At 33.1% G+C, this 25,802-nt stretch overlaps 2 protein-coding genes across 6 annotated transcripts; one reads left to right on the forward strand and one right to left on the reverse strand.

Moving 5' to 3' along the window:
• Positions 1-6,041: 6,041 nt before the first annotated feature.
• yrt (erythrocyte membrane protein band 4.1-like yurt) lies at positions 6,042-16,764 on the reverse strand. Of its 5 annotated transcripts, none has more exons than XM_073962827.1 (12): positions 15,405-16,760; positions 13,587-13,734; positions 13,344-13,520; positions 13,073-13,281; positions 12,168-13,006; positions 11,953-12,096; positions 11,262-11,381; positions 11,012-11,163; positions 9,133-9,314; positions 8,676-8,736; positions 7,969-8,210; positions 6,042-7,086 (listed from the first exon to the last, which is right to left on the reverse strand). In XM_073962827.1, exons 1-12 carry the CDS (start codon positions 15,612-15,614, stop codon positions 6,931-6,933), a joined length of 2,640 nt encoding a protein of 879 aa, XP_073818928.1. In that variant the 5' UTR covers positions 15,615-16,760; the 3' UTR covers positions 6,042-6,930. The 5 variants fall into 5 exon arrangements, with proteins under 5 accessions (XP_073818928.1, XP_073818926.1, XP_073818925.1 ...); XM_073962825.1 differs by having other exon boundaries at positions 7,969-8,736; positions 15,405-16,256; positions 16,322-16,750; XM_073962824.1 differs by having other exon boundaries at positions 7,969-8,736; positions 15,405-16,764.
• Positions 16,765-23,512: 6,748 nt separating this feature from the next.
• Positions 23,513-25,386, forward strand: LOC141390132 (WD repeat domain phosphoinositide-interacting protein 3). Its single transcript, XM_073962770.1, has 5 exons — positions 23,513-23,697; positions 23,751-23,907; positions 23,977-24,410; positions 24,475-24,889; positions 24,961-25,386. The coding sequence occupies exons 2-5, from the start codon at positions 23,841-23,843 to the stop codon at positions 25,062-25,064; spliced, it is 1,020 nt and encodes a 339-aa protein (XP_073818871.1). The 5' UTR covers positions 23,513-23,697; positions 23,751-23,840; the 3' UTR covers positions 25,065-25,386.
• Positions 25,387-25,802: the final 416 nt, after the last annotated feature.

Genomic DNA, 25,802 nt, shown 5'->3' on the forward strand with positions numbered 1-25,802 from the left:
CATGAGATAATGACCTAATAACTCCAAGAAACCCTGACGGCGCCAACTAATGTGGCAAATCCGCAAGATCCCAGCAAAAATTCGGATCCATTAGTCATTACGTAACCCATTACAAAGTAATGTAAACAACCTTCTTTTCCCATTACAAGTAATCTGAAAAGTAATGGGATACTTCTTAAAAAAATTACAAGGCAAACCTACTTACTTTGCTCCTCACTAAGTAATGAGGACGGTGGCACAGTGAGTGTGTGTCCGACTATAAATCCTAGGGTTGTGTGTTCAACGCTCACTGTCGGCACGAGTTTTTTTTAATTAAAAAATAACAATTCGTGGTGCACATGTGCGCTGCACATTTAAGTTCTTAAGCATCCCTTAATGTTCGTGTGCGTGGCATAGTATGTAGTGTCTTTGGCTAGAAATCAGAGGGTTCGTGTGTTCAACTCGCACAGCGAGCGAAATAAAATAAAGTAAAATAAAAGTAAGAAGTGTGATGAAATAAAAAAAAATCTGTACATCAACTGTTCTAAAAATATAATTTTTTCAACTTACTTTTCAACTTCTAGTGGCCACAGAATAACTAGTTATTCTAGTGGTCATAAAATAACTACAAACTGAGTGCGACATGCCCTTGTAAAAATAATGGGGAAGAAAGGGGGTTTGCGAGTAGTTACGGCTGCCAAAAATCCCTTACAAAACCCATGATTTTGGGAGGACTTTTTTTGCTGGGATGACTCTCGCAGTGAATTTTTGATTGGTCCAAACTTTGCATATCGTATTATTTCCTCCAGTCATGTATCAGGTTGAAATATGAAGTAATTTGTGAAAAGTGCAGTTTCGTCGATATATTTTAATTTTTTTCAGCAGGTTGTCATTGCGGCAAGTCCATAATGGCTCTTTCGGAAACCTCCCACACAAAGTTTGGAAAGAGTGCAGTTTAAAGACTATAGATGTCAAAAATATTGTGTTTACTTCTTTAGGTTCGAGGCTGAGGGTATATATCTGTCGGCACAGCTGACTGACTCATACTTTCTTACTTGTGTATAACATACATAATTTAACGTTTCTCAAATGTCATCATAGTAGAGGTTAAACAGTTTCGAAGTTAGACCCATCCTTTTCGATGCCTTCCTCATGGTTACTGGTATCAAAATTATTTGACAATTTTGGAAAAGTTCCCGTGTGCGTGTATGTATGAAGGACAGATCTGTTGTTGTACTGTGTGGTCACTATATACTATGATGGCTACTAGAAAAGCTCTATTTGACATTTTCTTTGGAAAGTTTGACATTTTTAGCAAAAAATTGCAAGAAAACCTGTCCGAGCCAAATCCAAAGAATGTTGTTCGAGGAAAAAGAACTTTGAAGCAAATGTTCGTCTGATTCTTCGGCAAATCTGGTCATGTGGCGTCAATTTGAGTGGTACAGCTGACGTCTTCGAAGAAATTCGAAAAACGAACAAGAGAACGCGAATCATTGTGCGCCATGACAATTCGAGCTCTGACATATCGGCACAAAGCAGAGCTTTTTTGACGGACCAAAACGTTGAATTGATGGGTCGTTCGCCGTACAGCCCTGACTTGGCACCCTATGACTTATTTTTATTGCCGCACATAAATAAAAAACTGTGGCCATACAAAATTGTATAAATCATGCTGGAAAATACTTTAGAAGACAATTAAACTATTTCTGGTGATAAATATTCGCGTTTTCATTATTGGACGGAGTCTCAAAGCTCAAATCAAACTAATTTCAGGCAAACAATGCAAGAGAATAGATGACATTGACCAACCATGACGATTCTGCTGTTGAAGTTTGTGGTACGCTGAGAGATTTTCTGGGGCAGAAGAATAACATTATCCATAATATCTCACCGATGTTGACAGCTGGTGTATGCAAATCTGGCAAATGAAACAGATCTCGGCTCTGGGGTCATTGAAGTTGGTTTGGCGAAACCCATTACGCTCATTTGTTAGAACATCTGAAGGTTTGATTATGATTGGTAATCCCCCTAAAAGCTAGCCATAGTAGAAGAAAATGCGACATTTAAACGTAGATTTAGGTCAAGAGAAAAGAAGGATCAACCGCTACCTCTGACATGAAATCTTCCTCTCACTTCGACTAGCGACAGCAGCAATGATTATATCCCCGAACTACCCAACATCTGAAGGATAAGATAGTGAAGACATTTCATACATCCGTTACATTTCACCGCAATTGGCATGTGGTGTATGCTGGTTTTTTGTGGAGAAAATTAAATAAAATAAATTACATTGTTTCTTCAGTTTATTATCCTCGCCACTCCGCCGGTAAAGTACGTTTTCTGATTTGGTGCGCTATCGGCCAAAATAAGCGGTTTTTCGTCTAATATATTCAAATATAAAATTAGCTTAAATCCCAATACTCCTACTCACAAAACTCTAGAATTAAAAAAAAACATTTGCATAGTTAAATTATCCAGATGAAAAACCCGTATACACTTCCTAAATGAATATTACACATAAATTGTAATGTTTTTGTTTTACACAACTAATGCTGGTTGACATATTTATGTACTCATATTTTCTATAAGTCTGTGAATAAGTGTGTCTGCGTACTCGATAATTTGTAATAATTATTATAAATGTTTCAAATTTTGACAGTTGTATAAAGGAAAAGTTGCTGAAAATTTTGTTTTAGCAACATTTAGTAAGTAAAAAGACACACCAATAATTATGAAAAGTATTCTGTTTCCATAAATTCATATATATTGAAAAGTTTTTATTCTTAATAAAATGTTTAATTTTATTTACCTTTACCTGTGGACGTGTTAAAACGATATGTTTATTAGGCAAGTTTTTTTAATTACATTTGTTTGAAGCTAAATTTATTACTAGAGCAGTAGTGATTTTCAGATTTACTTTCACTAAATATTTTATGAACATAAAATCATTGCCATACTGAATTACAGATGCTGAAAGAGTCATCCCAGACATATATACATATATGGAATGTTGAACTAATTATTCAATGCGCTACTAACCATAGTTTCAGAAATTATGTAGACATTCATATATTTTGTCGATTTTCGTCCGCTAGATTCAGTTGTTCCTAGTTCATCTGTTCGACACTTAAGTTCAACTTCTTTAGGGATATAATCAGCCCAATCATAAACATCATCTCACCGTGAGTTTTCTCACTCTTGCCTCCTCCCTTATTATAAACATCATAAGGGAGAACAAAACTCACGTTCGTGAGAAAAGTAGCTATCATAAATGTCAAAAAAGTGAGAATGTGAGGCAATTTTGTCTCACTACAGAATTCAAGGTGAGTTGAACAAAAAAATGTAAATATGGAAATTTTTTATAGAAAAAAATCGACGAAAACGAATATTTTGAATTTGTAATGATAATTAATTGCATTTATTTGTGTTTTACGTTGAAAGTAACAAATAAAAAACAATTAGAAATTCTTTTGGCAACTATACATGTTCATCCGTGTTTTAATGAAGCAAGGAAGACCTCAATCGGGTTTGGCGTAATTTGGAGGCGGAGTTTAAGTTGGCCAATATTTTTCAGATATGGGAAGCGGTTCAGAATCATAGGATGGCAACAAGAATGGGAGAGGACCCAATCAGGAGCAACCCCTTTCTGCAATTGTTGTTCCTCGATAGAACAATGTGCATATTAATGTACATATGCATGTAGGTACTTACAAACTTTGCGGCAACTCGAGTGACATATCGTAAGTGCCTTTGAATTGTTCTTTGTTCGCTAAGGTTCCCAGCAAAATATTCGATGCCAAAGATGCTATTTAAGCATGAGTGCAAGTGAAATGTCACCTTTTTACCACCTTCGCCCATTCTTTTTACAAGACCGTTACCCACCAAAAGATCCAAATCATTTTGGATGGCATCAAAGGAGTCAAAATATGAAGGATTAAATTCATAAAGTTAAATATAAAAATATTATAAATAAAAACATAACAAAAAGAAAGATAACATTATGAAATTGGTTTAAATGTTGAAGAAAGGGATTTAATTGAATTGTACTTAGCATTCATAAAATTGGTCCTAATGCTGGTGAAATGATTCCATCAAATGCTAAAAATGGGATCATTCACAACTTCATTTGAACTAGGGTGTCCAAAAAACCGGTTTTCCCGAACAAAACGGTTTTCGGTTAACCGAAATTTTCTATTTTTTCAAAAACCGGTTTTCGGTTTTCAAAAATGTTCAAAACCGGTTAACCGGTTTTGTTAAATAGGTACAAATGTGCTTATAATTGATATATATTTGATTAAAAATGTGCGGCAAGGGGTAAATTAAGTATAACGACTTCGTTATTATATAATTATCTCATAATATCCTTATTATTTGACAATAAACCTCGAAGTGGGGACAGCAAAAATAAGATCGAAATTCTGCCCTAAGGATAGTAAAAGTCCTTACAAATTGTGTACCAAAAGAATAAAGTTTACATTTTATTAAGTTCGGATTCTTCGTCTTGCTTTGCCAAACTTAAATTATCGTGAAATGCCTGAAAACTCGGCGGTTATTTGAATAATGACTAAGTTGGACCAAACATTCGTTTTAAATTGTAACTACTATAGCTCTAGTTCCTAGTTCACTGCATTAGCTCCAAAATGTATGAGTAACTTCATAACAATTAACGTGTGATGTCACGTATACGCAGATTTCTCATACAAATAGTGTGTACCATTGGAACTGCGTATTGAACTAAACTGACACAACTCTACATTTTATACAAAATATTTTTCAAATTTAAAGGTATCTGGCATGTAAAACTTTGCAGTACCTTGTGTTAGTTAAGTTTAGTTTACCTCCAAGAATACAATTGCAATGAAATATTAAAAATTTTACTAATTTTTTAAAACCGGTTAACCGACACAAATAACCGGTTTTTTCGGTTAACCGACACAAATAACCGGTTTTTTCGGTTAACCGAAAATGACGTTTTTGGCGAAAACCGGTTTCGGTTTTGTAACTCAAAACCGGGTAACCGGTTTCGGTTTTGGACACCCTAATTTGAACTATACAAAAGATCCAGTGAGATATTGGCATCACATGGAACAACTTCCACAAAATTTTGCTTGATTTTCTTTGTATTCATCAGCGTTTGTCGTTTCGGCCATCATCCATAATGCAATATTAAACATTTTCATTTCTTTTTGCCATTTAATGACCTTTAAACGATGTTTGATCACTTTTTGCAAATTGCAGAAATAAAAAAACAATTTTTACATATTTGTCAAAACAAAAAACAGCTGTTACAGATGCTGCCACATGTCAAACATTTAGCAATTTTTTATCAATTACCAGGTATTTTTAAAGTGGATTGTTGATAAAAAGTATTTTTTGTTTTAGAAATATTAATTTAATTTAAAATATAGTAGTGTTTTATAAAAAATTACGATTATTTAGATATTGCAAGGGTTCACAAAATGCGGCACTATTTTCAATTTTCCAACTTGTGAACCCTTCTTCACTTTTTTCGCTCCTCCCTTGTCATTTGTGATAGGTCGAGACGTGAGAAGTGAGCTGCAACTCACTCGTGAGAAGCTCCCTTCGTGAGTATTCATGATTGCTATGAATATTGTTGCTGTAAAATCCAAACCCGATCTAATAAATCAAAACCTAACTAGGGTTTTTGATGTCTTAATATATACTTTCAGAAAATGTCCATTATAAGTTGTTTTGCATTTTCTGTGTTGCACAGTGTAATATAAATGATAAAATTAATCACCATTTACCACATGTACCTCCTAATAAGTTCTTAAGGATTGAGCAGCGCAAAAAAATGCTCATGACTTCCTTTTTAGGAAAACTACCAATCCCTTTGATTAAAATTGGACAGTTTTGTGATAAATTTATTTATTTATTTATTTATTTATTTACCTCCTACGAAACCTTTTTGAAAGCCGTTTTGCGGACATCATCATATTTTTTTGTGGGCTTATTAAGTACCTAATAATCTCATCTTGTCCTTTAAGTGATGTTCGTGTTCTAACCGTGTTACCTAACAAAATGAACGAAAAAAAAAATAGTTTTGCTGTATATGGGGAATGTTTATTTATTTAAATATGTTTGTATATAAGTTTTATAATAATTATATATCTAAATATATATAGGCTTATGTAAAATATCGTTGTTGTTGTTGTTTATTGTATTGAATTTAATTGCCATTGTTTCAATTTGATTGTTTTTATATGCTTTTATCTTCGTTGATTGCTTTCAGTTATAATAATACTTTTAAGGGTCAAAACTCAATACATTGCAATGTATGTATACGGATGAGTTATTACATGGTAAAACATGCATTATATGTCGATATGTAAGTATATGTAAAATACAATAAGACACACGAAATGCTAACAAATAATAAAATAATATGCAAGAAGACATTATCTACTTATATAAATTATAGAAAAAAATACAAATACACAATAATGGAAGGAATCAAAATTACATTCAAAAATTGGAATGTTGTGGTTTTTTTAAATAGACACAATTAGATAAATGTAAGTAAATTCAGGATACACGTACATAATAAAATAAATGCCTTTACTAACGATGGTCCATGTAAATAAATTGTTTAGATTTTGGAATGTAAGTCGGACGTTTTAATTAAGTACTTATTTTAAGTAGTTTTGTTTTGAATGTAGTATAATAATAGTTGCATTTAAGGCACTTATAAACTAAGTAACTTTTTCAAAGTTATCCTAGCAATCTAAAAAAAATCATCATTGTCTTTCGAAATCTTTTCTCAGCTGTAGTAGTTTCTCACTTTGTTTCCATGATGCAAATTAAAATCCTAACACAAATTATGTTCAAAAAAGATCACTTTTTGTTTAAGTAAAAAAATAAATAGTTAATTATACTTATAGAATCCAAAAACATAATGTTAATGAACGGAAAACTACATTAATATTCGCCTTACAACTGTGTTGTAATAACAGATTTTCTGATGATCGTTGGTTCTTTGTTTTTGGGCGCCGATACGACTTCTGAGGACACCAACCAAGGTGAGACCATAGCATCGTTTTGTGTTGTTATGACGTGATTGTGGTGATTCTGTTTTTGTGTATAGGGCTATAAAAAGAAACATGAATAGAAAGATATTAGTAATATAAAAAATCTTAAAGACATTTCACCGATGAAAGAGTGTTTTCATTCCACTCATAAGTACAAAGTATACTTTATGAAGACAGTTTATCTCTAATTTTTTTATGTTACAAACATTTCACATGCCAAAAGCTAGAATCCTTTTAAATAAATAACTAAATGTTCTATTTTTTTGTAGTTGTGAGGGGCCGTCCCGAAATGGTCATTTTTAGAAATGTTTGTTTATTTTACTTGCTGAAATTCGAAATTCATTTATAGTTCCAAAATTTCAAAAATATCTAATTAAAACGGAAATAGTCCATAGAATATTTATTTTAAAAATTATAATTAATTTAAAATATTATACCTAGATATATGATATATATTCTAATGGCCTGTACCTCTAAGGCGATTCAAATTCCTATTCGTTCGAATTATTATATTATAATAGTTCTATTAAATATTGAGACTACGACACGTTGCGAGTAACTTTTCAAATAGGGTTAATTTGACCTGCTTTATACCCCTTTACTAAACAAGAAAAGTATCTATTTATTCAAACTACACGCAGTGGAATCCTATAAACAATAATGGACTCTAGTAGTTAGTGTAAATTTATAATTTTTTTCTTTTAATTTTGGCGAGGTATAAAATCGAAACGATTGGATTTGTATCACATAGAGATGGGTATGTGTACTTTTATTTAAAGACACCATATAAATTTGTTCAAATAAAAGCAAAGCAAATATATTGCAAATAGCACAGGACAATGACTAAAACATATCACAACACACACTGAAACACATATGCAAAAAACAATAAAGCAAATCATGAATTTACAAAAAAAATAAAAAGAAATGCAAAACAAACCTTAATATCTGGAATACTTTCGGGCTTTTCATTCGCCTTTTGAGCATACATTGAATTCTGTTTATTTATGGCATCACGTTGTTTCTGCTGACGTTCCTGTTCGCTTAAAGTAGAAAACAATAGGGTGCCCACCGATGGAGTGGGATTATTAGTAGTCGTCCGAGACAAGGATGTAGCCGAAGAATCGACTTCGCTAAGGCCATTGGTTTGTTTGACGCTGCTGTTGTTCATCTCAGTACTGGCTTTTACATTATTATTGATAATATTATTAATGAATATCTCATTTATTAACATTTCCGCCGTTGTTGACGTTAGTGTGGGAGTTGTGCATTTTGTTTGCGATGATGTCGATGCACTTGCCGTCTCTGCATTGCTACTGGACGTGCCAATAACAGATGCATTGGACAAACTATTATTCGTGATGGTGCTTGTAGATGAGCCAGTGCTACTGTTGTTGTTGGTGGTAGTGTTACTTATATTATTGTTGTTGTTATGATTGGACGACGATGGTATGGTGGTATTCATAATGGTTAGAGAATTTGGTGGAGAAGTGGTGGTTGATGATGGCTGATGAGTGCTGGTGTTGAATTCTGATATAAAGGTGGCATTAGCAAATGGAGATGTTGGTGTGGTGGTAGTTGACGTATTTTGGCCATTACTACTAGAACATGTGCTCGTGGTGCCAGGAAAACCAAATAAATTATTACCAGAATTCACGGCAGTGGTAGGCTTCTGTTCCGTTATGCTCAAAGTCAGTTTATCGCCCCCCTTGTAGATGGTGTTTATTATTAGGCGATTTTGAAGTTATGGCACACATAACACACAAGCCACACAAGCATTCAACGTTATAATTTTGAGATAAAAAACAACGCAAAATATGAAAAAAATAAATAAAACAAAAACACAAAAATAGCAATGTAAATAAAATGAAAGTGCTTGGCAATAAAATAGGCAAACAAAACAAAAGCAAAACATTAACATAAAGTACGTAACACATTCGCCTGCGCACACACACATACCAAATAGTATAGTTATGTGGAGCAATAAATGACTGGCATATTGAGCCATTAGCTTGCTAACTTGCTTTGGTACATACAAACTGTTTGCATATACATACATACGTACATAGAATAAACCCAATTCGATTTAGAATGTTGTACTTACAACTGAAATGTAGGTGGCATTGAGTGAGTCCGGTCCTTCGCTGTGGTGGATAATATTGTTCGTAAGATTGCTATTACAATTGATGTTGTTGTTGTTACTGCTCATCGATGTAGCTGCTGGCACAAACATCTGATTTGTTAGTTTAGCATTTGTGTTAGCTCCAAGCTCTTCTTCGACACGAGCTGGTAAAAGGAAGGAAACAAATAAACATAATTTATAGTTAAAGGATGAAATACAAATAGTTTGTTATATTTTATTTTTTTCATAGTATTTTATTTAATTGTATGCTTTAGTCCAACTAGAGTAGTCTAGGCAATTTTAAGTAACATAGGTGGTGTTAAAGGCTTTGTTACCAAAATATGAAAAAATTAAGTACATAAAACACATCGAGACCTGTTAAATCATAAATGTTCCAATATAAAAACATGATCAGTAGTGCAATTCTTTAATTAGGCGTCCATAATTGTTATATTTACCGATCAGAACATTGGTGGCGTTTTTATTGGGATAGCGTTGCAAGTTTGTTTTCTCAAAATAGTCTGACCTTGGGATTAACCAAGGGGTAAGGCAGGAAAGGCTATAGTTTCGATCCTCGCCACATTTTTTTTTTTATTTCTTTAATAAAAAAAACTTTTTATACCCAAACATTAATCGTCGCCTCGAAATTCCCATAAGAGTGACCAAAGAAACAATCTCCATTAGAAGTTTTTCTTTGGTAATCCCATAAACCCCAACAAGGCAAACCTTCTTCACGGATTATTTTCGGAAAGTTAACGATCAAAATAAAGCTATGATTAAGACTTAAGACAGCAATAATGTTGCTATTATATGTTTTTATTCAAGATTTTGCGTTTCAATTTCTACCGATTTTGCCGGTAAGGAAAAATATTTGGAGAATCGCACGACTTTCCCCTTTATAATGTTGAAATGTTTAAAGTTTTTATTTAGGGTAAGACGCACACATCTCGAACTAGACAACGAATTGATATGATTCAGCTTATGATTTTCACAAAACTGATATTTACCGAAAAACACATCTTATCGGTCAAAGATCTTTTGAATGTTTTTGTGCCTTTTTTGGACTTCCCACTTTTTTATTTGCATTTTTGTGAGAACGTCATTGACTACCCCAAAATTGCACTTTTATTGTAGTTCACTGCCATTACCCAATGGCTTTATTCCTTCGGTGGAATTGACGATCATGGAATTTAACGATCATGGAATTTAACAACACTTCATGTATTGGTAAATCGGCAAAACTATTTGAAAAAGTCGACAAAACTCTTTGAAAAAGTCCTGATTACTTTTTCAATGAGCTTTGCCGATTTACCAATACATGGAGTTTTTTTTTTAAATTTCATGTATATAATCTTTACAGCTGGACAATCTAGTTCCTAGTTCACTGTTCTAGTTCCAAATATGAAATCACACAAACTATGTGGGCGATTGGAACTACGTTGTGAATTAGATAAATAACGAAATTCACGCTTAAGTTCAACATTTGTTATGTTCGCTGTTATGGTGATGAAGATTTTGTGTAGTGCTGGAAAATGTAGAGTCACTGCCAATGGTAGCAAACATTTTTTCAAAAGCTAGATATATTCCATTGAATGAAGCCAATGCTATCTCTTCGTAAGTAGTGTTAGGAAGGGATATGTCTTTTCAATTTTTCATATTCAGTTCGCTTTCTATGGTGTAATAAGTTCTAGGATCAAAGTATGGGAGGTTATTGTACAATAATCATCCCAGATTTACATCCTTATACATTCTTTGTAAATCAATATCTATTTTAAATTTTTGCTGTTGTTTTTATGTCAGCTATGACTCTACCTATACCTAGCTTCTGTAATTAGCGTTAAATGCCCATTTCAAATCCTACCTTTTAGGATATTACACTTAATATGTCCCGGAGGTAAAGCACCTGCTCCAACATTTGCCAACTTCACTTGATTGTTAGGTTTTTCCGAATTCGAGAGACGTTTCAATGTTTCGGTATTATGATCCATATCGTATGTTTTGTTAATGGTCACTCTGTAAAAAACACAATAAGCATTATTTATTAGAAAAAAGTCAAATTAATTATAAGAACATTTAAAAACTGATCGATATTATCCATTGGATTACTCTACCTGATACTGTTAACATCGTTAATTGCTTCAGTAGCTAAAACTGATGGGGATGGGTCTTTAACAATGGACTTTAGTAATGAATCTAGCTCTTTATCTTTATCCGACAAGCCACTCTTAATGCTGTACATAAAAAATACACAAAAATATGAAACAAAAAGAAAAACGAAACATAAAAAACATTTTTATGATTAATATGCATCATTTTAAAATCATAATTAGACAATGTAAAAAGGCGTCACACAATGAAATAAAACATAATGAATGGTTTTACAACATTATTACATATGTATGAGCATACATCAAAACAACAACTTTGATATAACAAATTAACAATTTTAGATACACTAAACATTTGCCAAGATGTTGTGACAAAATTATATTTTTCTTAGTACAGAAGGTAAAGTTTTAAATTGGCAAATGATTTGGTGCTTATTATGAGTCAAGTTACATTACTTTGGCATCACTATGCATAACCGTTTGACTATGCACATATTATTTGTTTAAAATCTACTCATATTTAGTGATTAAACGAAATAATTGTTAAATGAAATAACTATACTTAATAAGTGTTCATTAATCTAATATTGTTATATTTCATATTAGTGTAGCTTTATATTGTTAACAAATGCATATTACACATATAACACAATTTACTAAAAACACCAATAAGCAAAATAAACTAGCAACTTACCTTAAACCCGAATGTATAGACGCTTTGCCAAATGATCCATTGTGTGAAATATTGGTTCGGAAAGGATTTGTTTCCTCAAAGTTTTTGATATTATTCGGAGAATAAGGAGCAATATTTGTAGCACCAGAGCATTCGGGATCCAATCTGCAATTAAATACATATAAACAATAATCACCAATGCGACAATCTAAACTAGTGTTTTAACACAAACTTACTTCACAGTTAAACCAGCTGCTTTACCCAATGATCCAATTTTGCTGTATGCCGGGTCATCAGTACTCGAATTCGATCTAATCGAATTTCGGCCTAATGATGCACAGGCATTATTTTGTGATCCGGAGTGAACAGAACTTCCGCATATGGCATCATCAAATACCGAAGTGTTGTGTATAACCGTTTGAATCGAAGGCGAAGGTGTTATAGTGTTCATGGTTGGTTGATTGTCAACTGTGGCTGTTGATAGAATGGAATCTACGGTTGCATTTAGATTGTCTGGTGTCAAGGGTAATGGAGGTTGTGTTGAGGGTGATGCTGTTGCTGCCGCTGCGGCTGCAGCTCTGGCATTCACAGAAGCCAATGCAGAAGCAGCATTCTCCTGCGAAGCTTTTTGACGTTCACGCATCAGATGCGATTGACGACTGGCAAATCTTTGAGACGGTCTACGTTCAAACTGTACGGTACGTCTAGCTCGACTCTGAACTGTAGCCTGAAATTCTGTACGACCCGAATAACGGAAACGTGAACCCATGCGGAAGAAGTTCTGACGAGCGGACGGTCCCTTAACGGGTGCCCTTAAACGGAAGAATGTGTGATGTTCTACTGCACATTTCCATAAGTGTTTGCATGCTTTTTCGTTATACAAACGAAACACAAAAGTGTGTTCTTGTTCACGACCCTCGTCATCGTCTTCAATTACAATTAGTGTCAGCTTCTTCTTTTTAAAGTCGAGTTTGCTTATTTTTGGCCAAAAGAAAAGGCCAATTTTTTGATCACGTTCAAATACTAATATACCAGTAGGTGTTAAACCCAGATGATATTCACATCCATCTTTTCCCTAGAATGAGAACAAAAATCAAATCATCAGTATATTGAATGTGAAATGTTTTGCAAATATAATTACCAGAACTGTGTGCATATCAACACCATACATATCCAGCCATTTGGCTTTATTTAGAAAAGCCAACTCCGCTTGCGCTGGGGTAAGACCACGACACATTTTGTATTCTTCCAAAATAGCAATTTCCAATTCTTCAGTTTGATCAGGAACAAAGCGAAATTCCGAAACAGTAGCTGCCGTGTGGACTTGTTCATCATAGTCACCCAATTCCGCTAAAAAGTAAATAACAAATGAAATTCCAACTTTTCAAGTCTTGGCATTTTAAAATAATTACATTGCAATGCCAAAGCGCACAGTTCAGAGGCTTTATCCTCAGGACATTCGAGACGACCTTCCAGCAAATCATTTTTTAATTGTAGGAAAAATAAGTAACGTGTTAACTCTTCACGCAAAGTATTGGGTTCGGAGGAATAGAATTTCACTCTCAAACGGAAGGTATACGGTGGACCAACTAAAAAATATTCAGGCAAATACAAAATTAAGGTATTGAAATATTCATCAAAACCAAATAACTTACTTTTGACTTGTTTCTTAATTGGCTTTGTAGGATCTAACCAATGTTTAACATGATTGGCATCCATAAACTGCAAACCAAAATAGTCTTTCTCAATGATGTCCAAATTGTAGAATACCTGCTCATATAAAAAGTTGCCCATTGCTTTTTTCTGAAAACAAAAAAAAAAAACGGTTTGTTAAATATTAAAAGAAGTGTTTATGCGTAAGCACATGAGTATTGATAAGTTAACGTATAGGTAATAAAGCAGGCGTAGGCGTTAAGAAATTGTACAAGTTTCTTAACATAAAAAATAATTTTGCAAATTGATAACGTTCTCCAAATAAGATACAGAGATTGCTAACAATTTGCGCTTTTGTCACACAAGGTCTGGGCAAAGCAAAATTATTCGAACTTCCTGGTTGGTGAAGATGTTTTGTGGGAAATACACTTGTAAATATGAATGAATATCTTGTGCAGTCTTGCGACACCAAAATATTTAGTGCTGTTTTTTACTAAGGCAAGTTGATGATCTGTATTCCATGTTATGCAAATGCCAAACTGGTGACAGTTTGACAATTAAATCTATAGAATTTATGTGTCAAGGTATATTAGCATGGTAATTTTATCCGTCCAGTTCATGCCAATGAGAGACGTCTAAACAAATGTTCTATAATTGGTGTGCCTTTTTCTTGCTAAATGTTACTGAACAAACTTCCTCAGTGACCTTTAGCAAGATTTTAATTATTCAAATGCCTATTGACTTTTTACAAAGAAAATAAATAAAAAAAAATAAAGTTTGAGTAATGAGACTACATTCAGTAAATTTTGATTACAAATTATAACTTAAAAGACACCGTTATTAGGAACAAGTGTCGTTTTAGGGCACATCTCGGATCGGTCTGAAAATTTTCCCATAGGGACCCTGATCACAACGATGTATAGTTTTCCGGGAGGAAGTCCATGCTTCCCCGAGGTATGGGTCTTTACATTTCGGAAATGTTGTACATTAACACCAATACGTTGTTTATGTGCACCTCTCGGATCGAACTGAAATTTTTACCATAGGTAGCCCTTGCGACTCTGATCACAATGATATATAAGTTTCTGTGGTGAAGTCCACACTCCCGAGATATGGGTCTTGACTTTTTTACTTTTATCACCATTTTTACTAAAACCTATGCAATATGGGACTCGTGTTAAAGCTCACGAGGGGTACTTTTCAATGCCACCAATAAATAATAATATCTTCTTTTAAAGTTACACGATTGAAACTTTTTTTCGAAACTTTCTTAAGTAGCCGGCCTTCAGCAACTCTCCATAAGCTTTAAAACCAATATTTATTTATTTATTTCAAAATTCATACATGCTACAAAGCCTCAATGGCCAAATAAACGTATCTCAAGACAAAAATGTCAGCACCCATATCTCGGGAAATGTGGACTTTAGGCCGAATTTGCAACCAAAATGTCAAAAAATATTTTAATGAACTTCCCTTTGCAAGCAAATTCGACGTGTGATGCCAAATTGTATCATTGACGTTACATTCTGTATGTTCCGTGTTCTGCATTGATCTATTCCCCGTCTTTCAACATACAATCATTTTACTTTTTAACGACAAAAGGAGAGGATATACGTGTTGTATATTCACAACAACAAAAATGAAAAAAATCACTGTTATGCTCGTTATTAACATTCTATGGTTTTAATTTTCATCACTTTGTATAGTTATATGTAAAAAGGGGGCGTCAGATATTCGTTACAACTTTTCCCAGCTTAGCCAAATACTTGGAATTTATTCAATATCACGTAATTCATGCACCACCAATTGTTTTCACTTACCGACAATTCAATAGACAGATCAGTGTTATCCAAAAGTATAACTCGACAATCGATTTTGTTCTTATTGACCGGTATTCTTTGCGGTTTAATCTGCGAGGAATTAGCACCGCCAACTCCTCCTCGTCCATCGGTACGATCATTTGCATTATCTGCACTAGCAGTTTCCACATAATTATTACGAGCTTTACGTCGACTTAAGAATCGCAACATATTGGTAGTACAAGCGTTGGCTGGTGATGGTGGTGATAATGATGCTTGCTTGCAATGATGACAAAGTACCAAGCCAAGAGAGAGTGTGTAGAAAACCAACCAAATCTACTTAATTGTGTGCGAACGGCAATGAAGAAAACGAAGACAATGAACGATGAGTGAGGCAAAGGCAAACGTCAAAGGTGAAGCAGCTAATGATGTTAGCGTTTGATTGCTTAATGTTGTTTTTTGGTTTGAGACTTTTTTCACACATAGGAATAGAGTTTGTCGATACTCTGAATAATGCTTTTACTGCTTATGCGAATCTTTGTTAAATCACTTTCCACTTTTTTCCTTGCTCAGAAGATTGCCAATAGCAAATGAACAATATTTAATGTTTTTGCTTTAGTCTAGCTTCTTGGCAAAGTAAACGTTGATGCGACAAATCATGTCTCAAGAATACAAACAAACAGCAAAAGATAGAGTGCAACTTTTCCACTCTAGGTTTGCGGTATTTTGGCTTATGAAGATGTGTGTATGCACAGGTGAGTTGCAATAGTTGGAGACGTAAACTTGAAATTGATTTTTCTGCGGTCACACTAATCTTGATCCTGTTTTTCTCCCCAGTAGCTGTATTGATGTAGCTTAGTTGGGCTTGCTCCTCTAGTGACGACAACGGACGACGAGAATAATACAAAAACAACAATATAGGAAAAAAGTCGGCTTACGCTAGGTTTGTTTTGGCCAACAAATAAATCCACCAACAACAAACACATGAAAACATTGAAGCCAGCCACAAGTTAAACACCACCACACAACAACGTCCCGAGATAACTTTAAGACCACAACAACAACCACGACGAACGACAATGCTGGCACACAGAAAACGCGTTTCTAGAAGGCGGATTTTGATTTTTTCGATTTTTCTTCTCTCGTAAATTGATTACCGAGATGCAAACTATTTTTTCACCCAATATTTTCCAATAAAATATTATCAGTATTCATTCGATTTGTATGTATTCCAATGCAGCCGTTGTTTATCTTTTGATTTCACACATTTCTATTGATTAAAACAACTACAAAAATAAATAAATTTAATAAAATAAAAACTAAAACGCTAAACAAAATGTAATCAAGAACTGAAGAATGCGAAAACAAAGCCGATATGCTTGAATGAATAACGGCGTTAGTTACCAGTCGTAGGGATCTAATGAATCAACTATTAAACCTTATGTAATGTTCACACGAGCGTTTGAAGTACGTTGTTCGCCTCTCAGAATACGTATTAGCCCGTTTCCACGACACCATTCGTAATTTATTTTTCATGAGAATTTTAACACATAATGGATACTTTACACGATATGTTTTTTACATATGAGTTGTCACTTCACCCATACAAACGGTATTGCAAAGTGACAACTCATATGTAAAAAACATATCGTGCAAAGTACCCATAACACGTGTAACGTATATTAAATCAGCAGGAAAAACATTAACCTTTCCTGCGAATGTATATTTTGCATTTAATTGCACACTTTTCATTCATATTCTCCATTAATACTGAACATTTTGGTAGATTCTGTACATTTTTATATCTTTCTATTTACAAAATTAATGAGAGAGAGACATGTCAAAACAATATTTGTGTATACAGGCTTTCAGGCAGGTATTTGACTTTTGTTTCTAGATTTGTATGCGAATTTGAAACAATGGGCAAAAAATGTAACTGCAATGAAAGAGAATAGAAAAATTGCTATGCTTTGAATGTATACTATTCGTTGAACCGTTTACTTTTCATTCATGTTTTGCAGTTTTTCTAAAAAAACCCTATATTTTTTAAATTTTGTACTTTGTCATAATTAATTTAAGCTGAAAACACATCCAGCTTAAGGGCTGTTTACACCATCTATCAATGTCGTATGAGATGTCAAACTTTCTACCTGCGAATGATGTACACATAGTGTGACCACTATGAAAATTTTCATCTATCAAAATGATTTGGCAACTCATATGTAAATTTTATTTATTTATTTTATTTATTTATTTATTTAACGTTATAGTAACAAAGCACATTTTGCCATCTAGTTACACAAAACAACAGAAATTATACTACTCTGAGATCAAAAAACTTTATAATATAATAAAAAATAAAATTTAGAAATATGCTACTAATAAATTGAATTGAAAATAATGAAACTTAATAGTAAAATAAATAATAAAATTTAAAAATATAATAAGAGTAAATTGCATTGAAAATTATTAAATATTAGCAAAAATGAAAAGGGGATATAATCCCAGTATTTCACTTAAACTACTCACAATATTCATTAATGAAAATTGAAACAATTCAGACTTATACGATTTCCCTAACATTACAACGCAATAAAAATGTTAACTTTAAAATCCCAGTTTTGCAACGTAAAGAAAAAAATAAAAACACAGTTAAATTTGAATTTCATTAGCTCGAACATAAGCAACAAACTTCCTCTTAAAAGTACAGGAAGAAAAACTAAACGTTTTAAGCTCAGGCGGTAGGACATTAAACACACGCGCAATTCTTACAAAAAAAATCTTTTCCAAAATCGGTGTCATCCTTGGAATCACAAATTGTAAGTTTCTGACCGATCTACCAACAGAGAATAAATTCACAACAGTCTTAGGCACTTGCAATTTAAACATTTTATAAAAGAAACAAAGATTCCTAACATTTACAAAATTTTTAAAACTACAACCAAGAAATTCTCGTACAAAGGACGAAACATGCTGACGCCAACCTAAAGAGTAAACATAACGTATAACTCTATTGAACAGCAACCGCAATTTACGCAACACATAACCACAACTACCACTATACACTTCGAGGCCATACAGAAAAATAGGCATTATAAATTTTTCATTTAGGGGGCGCTCTATTTGATACGACATTCTCGTATGTAAACATAAATTTATCAGCTGTTTTCTGGCATTCCCAAAAAAAAATTGAAAAACAAAATCTTTTAAAAAAGAAAATGGAAAGTTATGTATATTTAAATATTTACAAAAAGTAAATAAATGGTGTTTATAATGTTATTTTCAGATCGATTGGTCGAAAGAAGCAGTCTTGGAAATGATTGCTTTGTGGCAAAAACATGAATGCCTCTATAACCCCAAAAACCTATTCTACCACAACAGACATGCTAGATATTCATTTTCCTTCAACCAAAATTAAAATTTGCGCAAATTTGCAACTCAACAATAAATGTAAACAATGACAAAAACAGCTGTTTTTATATTTGTAGGCTACGTCATAGGAAAATAACACTTGTAGGTATGAACGCACAAATTGAAAGTTGTATGGATGACGTCAATTTTGACAAACATAGAGAATGTCGAATTGGTGAAAGAAATGACAGCTCATATGACATTGATAAATGGTGTAAACAGCCCTTTAATTACGAACGACGTACTGTGGAAACGGGCGATTAGCCATAGTTTTGTTCCTTTACTTTTTTAATGGTAAGGGTGGTAAAAGAGAAAAGTGTCAAAGTTGCTCAAAATTGCTCTCTCATGAACATTTTTACCAGAAAAGTAAAGGAACGGAAAAATCAATTTTCGTCTTTTATTTCACAGGTTTTAATTTAGTTTTCGACTTTTTCTTCTGTTTATCGTCTATTTGTGAAATAATCGTCAAACAAAAGTCGAAAAATCAGTTCTGCCATTTTTTACCTGCAGAAATTTTGCTGGTAGCCTGTGGTAGAAGAGAAAGCCATTTTCGCTCTCTCTCCACTCTCACTCTCTTAAAAATTGCTTCAGTTTTGCCACTTTTCGGGGTTAAGGAACGCTTTGCAGGTTAAAAATGGGAAAAATGGTTACCTCAGGTAAGTAAAGGAACACAGCTCATGTTTACATCAATCAACTTTTAGTAATGCTATTAATAGGCGTGTTCGTTTACTCTATACTTTGTGATTATTTTTCAAACAGTTATATTTTACAAACAGTATAACACCCTTCTCGCTTACAAGATAATTTGTACTGGAAAAGTAACCGAAACGACATAATAATTGGGGATGAATTCTTGTTCTATGAAAATTTTAAATGAAAAATATTACCTTTATATATTTTTTTCATTTGACAGTTTTTCCTTTATAAAAGTTTTCATTTCACGTTTTCATAGAAACAGAATGAAGGCCCTGAACTAGAGCTGGCAAAAAATCGATGGCACAATCGATAATATAGATTTTAAGAGCAAAAATACCTTTCTCTTCTACCACAGCCGAATTTCTTCAGGTAAAAAATGGCAGAACTGTTTTTTTCGATATTTTTTGACGATTATTTGACAATGAAGGTAAAAAGTGAACAAAAAGCAGAAGAAGAAGGCGAACGCTCACAAAACAAAATTAAAAACTGTAAAATAAAAAAATTTACTTTTTGTTTCTTTTTGACATTGCTACCAGAATTATCATTATTTCCTTTACTTCCTTTACTTTTCTGGTAAAACTGTTCATTGACAGTTTTCTCCTTTACCATTTTTACCATTAAAAAGTAAAGGAGCAAAGCTTATATTAACCCACTTAGCGCCGAGATTTTTTTTGCGAGAAAACTTAAAATTGTTTATGAAAAATATATTTTTGAGGGTTTTTAAGCATTTTTTAAGAAATAACTTTTTTCTCTAAAACGTATAGTTTTCCTGCAATCGAGCTTCATTTGACCTACGCATTTCCACGCAATTGACCTAAAACCCAAGCTATTCAAAAAAATCGACTTTTTTGTAATTTTCGACTTTTGATGAAAAATTTAAATATGCGATACAAATTTAATCATAAATGTTAGAATCATATAAAGTCAGGGATTTGTTAGGAATATAGTAAGAGTATTTTCTCAATCAAAAACCAAGGGATTGGCATGTAAGGATACACCAATATTACGCTCCAAAGTTTTTGGCACGTTCAAAAGAAGGCTCGATTGCAGGAAAACTATACGTTTTAGAGAAAAAAGTTATTTCTTAAAAAATGCTTAAAAACCCTCAAAAATATATTTTTCATAAACAATTTTAAGTTTTCTCGCAAAAAAAATTCTCGGCGCTAAGTGGGTTAATCCAAAAGGCACAATTCGCCAAAAAAAACTATTTTAAAATGATAAGTTCAGTGGAATTATTTTTTGATGATGAAGAAAATGTACAGGACATGACATATAAGGGACAAGTCGAATCCATTTTTCGATTGAAAAGGATGCCGTAGTTTACATTGTGGAAACGTTAAATGATGACTTCAAAGTAAGTTACAGATCAACAGCAATACCCCCACTTTTAAAAGTGTGCGCTGCGTTGAGATTTTTTGCGGAGGGAAGTTTCCAAAAGTCCCATGACAAACTTGCCCACTTGATAGAGGACAAAGTGTGCCCAAAATTGGATCGTTTCGAAATTGTCGGAGGACATGGTTTAATTAAAAAGGTTAGCTAAAGCTATCTGTCATTTTAATTTTTTTCTTTCGAGTGTTCCTAAAACTTTAAAATTATATACACAATCTGTGTATGTGTGTGTGCTGTTCAGAGATGGTCTGTCTGCAATTATGACGTATCTGACATAAATTTCTGACGTATATTACATACGTCGGAAACGTAGTAAACCTAGCCAAACAAACAAGGTTTTTGACAGAATAAACAAACGAATTTTACAACCTAAAAACGATGTTTTTTCTTAATAATAAAACTCATTTTATTATTATTATTATTATTATTATTATTATTATTATTATTATTATTATTTTTTTTTTTTTTGAGATCCTATTTTATTAAAAAACAGGCATAAAAATATTTTTATGTTATCGAATAAAATAGTAAAGATTAGTAGATCCTTGCAGTACTGGAACAGACCAAATATTTCAAACTATTGTTTTATTCATGGTATAATATGCTGTTAATATTACAGCTTTTTGCAGGGTTAACCTTCTTTATAAGGATTTGTTTGAAATATAAGCAATGGAATTGACATTTAAAACCCAGTCGGTTTGTTAAATCCGGTTATATATAAACGGGGTATAAGTAAAGAGGTAGATCTAGATAAAAGCAAATTCTAGAACCCTGGTTTTTCCTGAATTCCTAATGGGTACTTTACACGATATGTTTTTAACATATGAGTTGTCACTTTGCATATACAGTTTGTATGGGAGAAGTGACAACTCATATGCAAAAAACATATTGTGTAAAGTACCCATAAAACGTCAACATCACTTAACACAAGAGCTCTGTTCCTTTACGTGCAAGAATCTTCAGGTTTTACAACTTTTTAGACTATGTTTACATTTACGAAATTCACTCGATTTCATCTGTCAATTCCTTTGTGTATACGTCAAATGAAAACTCATCTGAAATCGAATGGATTTTATTTGACGTTTGAGCAATGGAAATGACAGTTGAAATCGAGTGGATTTCGTAAATGTAAACCAAGCCTTACTCGAAAAGCGTTGCTTTACTTCAGGCACCATACAATTCATATGGGATCAATTTACAACTTTTACTACTATTGCCGGTTTTACCATTTTTAAAAGTAAAGGAACAGACCAAAGAGCAACAATTGGGTTTGAATGAAGTGTCAACGTTTCTCCACATAATCGAATTGTGGATATGATGAAATCATTGTTTCAATGCAAATCGACCCCTAAGTTACAGAATTCCACTCATGGCGGAATAAGAAGGTGTAAAGGCCTGCGTACATAAGCTGCTCTGCCTGATTGCCTTGCTTTCCTGCTTCATTTTTGACATAATAAAAATAAAAGAATAAAGAAGGCCGAGAAAATTTCGAACTGGGTTGCCCTTTTCTTTTTTATTCTTTTATCAGAAGTAAGCTAGGTAAGCAGGCAAGGCAGCTTATGTACGCAGGCCTTTACATCTATAACAATAATCGGGCCATTTACCACACCAAGCGTCAAAATAACGCATTACTGTGAATTTGCTTGTTTAACTTTTGTATGTAATTTTATTCACAATAATGCATTTTGACAACTAATGAGATAATCAGCAGTTTTTGCCGTTGTACCTGTATTATTGTGCCATGATTCCACTACAGGAAACAAAAAGTGAGAAGAAATTAAGTACGTTACTGTGAATGACGAATGGTGTCGTGGAAACGTGTTAATTCGTGTATGTATTTCGACAGACGAACAAAGAGCTCGTGTGAACATGACATTAGGTGTGTTCGTTTAGTCGATAATTTGTACAAATTTGTACCAGTAACTTCTTGCAATCGACTAAGCTCTTTTGTATTGTACTGTAGAGTAAACGAACAACATCCAGTAACAATTTGTACAAATTTTGAGTAAACGAACACACATATTTGAATTCAAAAGCCATTCACTGATGAATGATAGCGTTAAATCTTTGCTCTGTTCCAGAACCTGCAAGAATGTACAATTTTTTACTACGATAACATTTTTTCTTTTATGTTATCGAAAATAATAGTAAAAATTAGTAGATTTTTGCAGTTCTGGAACAGACCACTTTTTGTATTTATTTGTATGGGTCAGTTCCAGAACTGCAAGAATCTACTAATTTTTACTATTTTTTCCGATAACATAAAGGAAAAAATGTTATCGAAGTAAAAAATAGTAGCTTCTTGCTGGTTTTGGAACGGAGCATATGTTACAGACTGCAAGAATCTACAATTTTTTACTACGATAATTCCTTTATGTTATCGAAAAAACAGTAAAAGTTGGTAGATTCTTGCATTTTGGAACATACAAAATTTTTACTATTTTTTCGATAATATAAAAGAAAAATTGTTATCGTAGTAAAAAAATTGTAGATTCGTGCAGGTTCTGGTACAGAGCATATTGGCCTGTTCTAGAAGTGCAAGAATCTACTAATTTTTACTATTATTTTCGATAACATAAAGGAAAAAAATGTTATCGTAGTAAAAATAGTAGCTTCTTGCGGGTTCTGGAACAGAGCTTTTGTCTTTGAAACAAAAATCGAATCGATTAATCAAAAGTCGACTTGCGTATCCCTAACAGAAAATATACATTTTTTTCATAAAAGAGATAAAAACATTGAATATTTGTATTTGTTTTGGAATGATTTAAGGAAAAAAGGAACTGGAGCAGTATCAGAAATCACCAGAAATATTGAATATGTAAGAAAGTTGTTTTTAACAAGTGGAATTTGTAGTTATATGAATTTTTTTAGATTTGACCTCATAATCGATAAACAAATTATCATCAAAGTACGCAAAAAGAATAGCAAAAATATATCAGCAGCAAACGGAAAGGGAAAGTCATGGATTTGGTGGATCACAATCCGTACGGAAATGGGTTGCAGTATGTGGGATTTAATCAAGATCAGGGTAGGTCAACAGTTCTCGTAGTTCTAGATTGAGTTATTTTGATTCAATTTTTTTAATTTTCGATTTAAGGATGTTTCGCCTGTGCCACGGATTCGGGATTTAGAGTTTTCAATAGTGACCCTTTGAAAGAAAAAGAACGACAATATTATCCAGAAGGAGGTCTCAGTTATGTTGAAATGTTGTTTCGATGTAACTATTTGGCCGTTGTTGGTGGAGGAATACGTCCATTGTATCCCCCAAATAAACTCATTATTTGGGATGACCTAAAAAAAGCTCCAGCAATTTCTTTAGACTTTAATCAGCCAGTTAAGGCGGTTCGTTTAAGACGAGATCGCATTGTTGTTGTATTCGCAGGTTTTATAAAGGTTTTTACTTTTACCCAACAACCTAGACAGTTGCATGTCTTTGAAACAAATTCTAATCCACACGGACTATGTGTTTTGTGTCCGCATAGCAATAAAAGTTTGTTGGCATTCCCAGCTCGTCGTACCGGACATGTACAGGTAAATGTCCATACTATGTTTGCATACCCGATTTGTTATAAATAATAGATTTTTTTAATTTCAGATTGTTGATTTGGGCAATACCGAAAGAGCTGCGTTGGAAATTGTGGCACACGAAGCCAACATTTGCTGCATTGCTTTCAATCTACAGGGAACAAGATTGGCCACAGCTAGTGAAAAGGGAACTTTGATACGTATATTTGACACAGAAACTGGTAAAAAGGTCAACGAACTACGACGCGGCAGTAATCAAGCCACAATATATTGCATTAATTTCAACCATGCATCCACTATGTTGGTGGTGTCATCTGATCATGGAACCATACATGTATTTAATTTGGATGATACTAAACCAAAAGAATCATCGCTACCAATTGTTCCCAAGTACTTTTCAAGCCAATGGAGTTTTGTAAAATTTTCCATACCAAAAGAACCACCATGTATTTGTGCTTTTGGCTCAGATTCAAATTCTGTAATAGGTAATGTTTGAAGTTTTAACATATATACTTACATATGTACGTTGTGTTAACTTCGTTTTTCGTATTTTCAGCTATATGTGCCGATGGTCATTATTACAAATTCCTTTTCAATAGCAAAGGTGAATGTAGTCGCGATGTCTGTACTCAATTTTTGGAATTACAGGATGATGATTAAATGTATTATGCATCTTATTTCCTTCGAACATGCCTTTTCGTTCTAAATATTCTCCTATTTGATTTGTGATGTCGCTTTAGTCTTCTTTCTGTTTATTTGACGTTTCCTGTGAATGACATATATACATACATATATAATTCCATAATAAGAATTATTAAAATTAATACAACTTCAAGCGAAAGCACTTTTTATATTTAAGATATCGATTAATGTTCTGATGATGATAAAGAAAGAAAGAAAATCATCAATGTTGAAAATTTGCTTTATATTGGAAAGTATAATATAACTAAAATATACACCCATATTAATTAGAAATCTAAAATGATAAGCATTTATTTTTTTATAATAGGTACCCAGCTAGCATTTGGAAAATTGTTTTTTTTTTTCGAAAATCACATTGCGGAGTCTTTTTAGAGTCCTTTTTGGTGATCAAAAACTGATTAAGTAGCTTGTATGATCAGAAAGGGACTCCAAAGTGGCTCCCTGTAATGACTAAAAAGAGTTCAATTTAAAATACAACAGGTGTTTAAAATGTGACTATTTTTTCGTTATTTATTGTCACATTTTGATCATCTGATGATTGAAAATGGCTTAATCAAAAAAGGGTCATGTATGTGTTTGAAAAGTGATTAGAATGATCATATTTTGAACAGCTAGGTGATTAAGCACTGATTGTTTTTTTCCAAACATAACGGTTTGATTCTATATAATTCTCGTATATCATATATATCGTCACCA

Source organism: Musca autumnalis, unplaced genomic scaffold (genome assembly GCF_047663935.1).
Source record: "Musca autumnalis isolate F117 unplaced genomic scaffold, ASM4766393v1 scaffold_1, whole genome shotgun sequence".
Classification (NCBI taxonomy): domain Eukaryota; kingdom Metazoa; phylum Arthropoda; class Insecta; order Diptera; family Muscidae; genus Musca; species Musca autumnalis.

Bases quoted from the DNA above. Each gene is read 5' to 3' on its own strand.
- yrt (XM_073962824.1), bottom strand. From the start codon at position 15,614: ATGTTGCGATTCTTAAGTCGACGTAAAGCTCGTAATAATTATGTGGAA. The intron at 13,521-13,586 runs GTAAGTTATTTG...AATATTTTTTAG, and splicing joins AATTAAGAAACAAGTCAAAA to TTGGTCCACCGTATACCTTC. The intron at 11,382-11,952 runs GTAAGTTGCTAG...TTTTATGTACAG, and splicing joins TCTATACATTCGGGTTTAAG to CATTAAGAGTGGCTTGTCGG.
- LOC141390132 (XM_073962770.1), top strand. From the start codon at position 23,841: ATGGATTTGGTGGATCACAATCCGTACGGAAATGGGTTGCAGTATGTG. The intron at 23,908-23,976 runs GTAGGTCAACAG...TTTCGATTTAAG, and splicing joins GGGATTTAATCAAGATCAGG to GATGTTTCGCCTGTGCCACG. The intron at 24,411-24,474 runs GTAAATGTCCAT...TTTTAATTTCAG, and splicing joins GTCGTACCGGACATGTACAG to ATTGTTGATTTGGGCAATAC.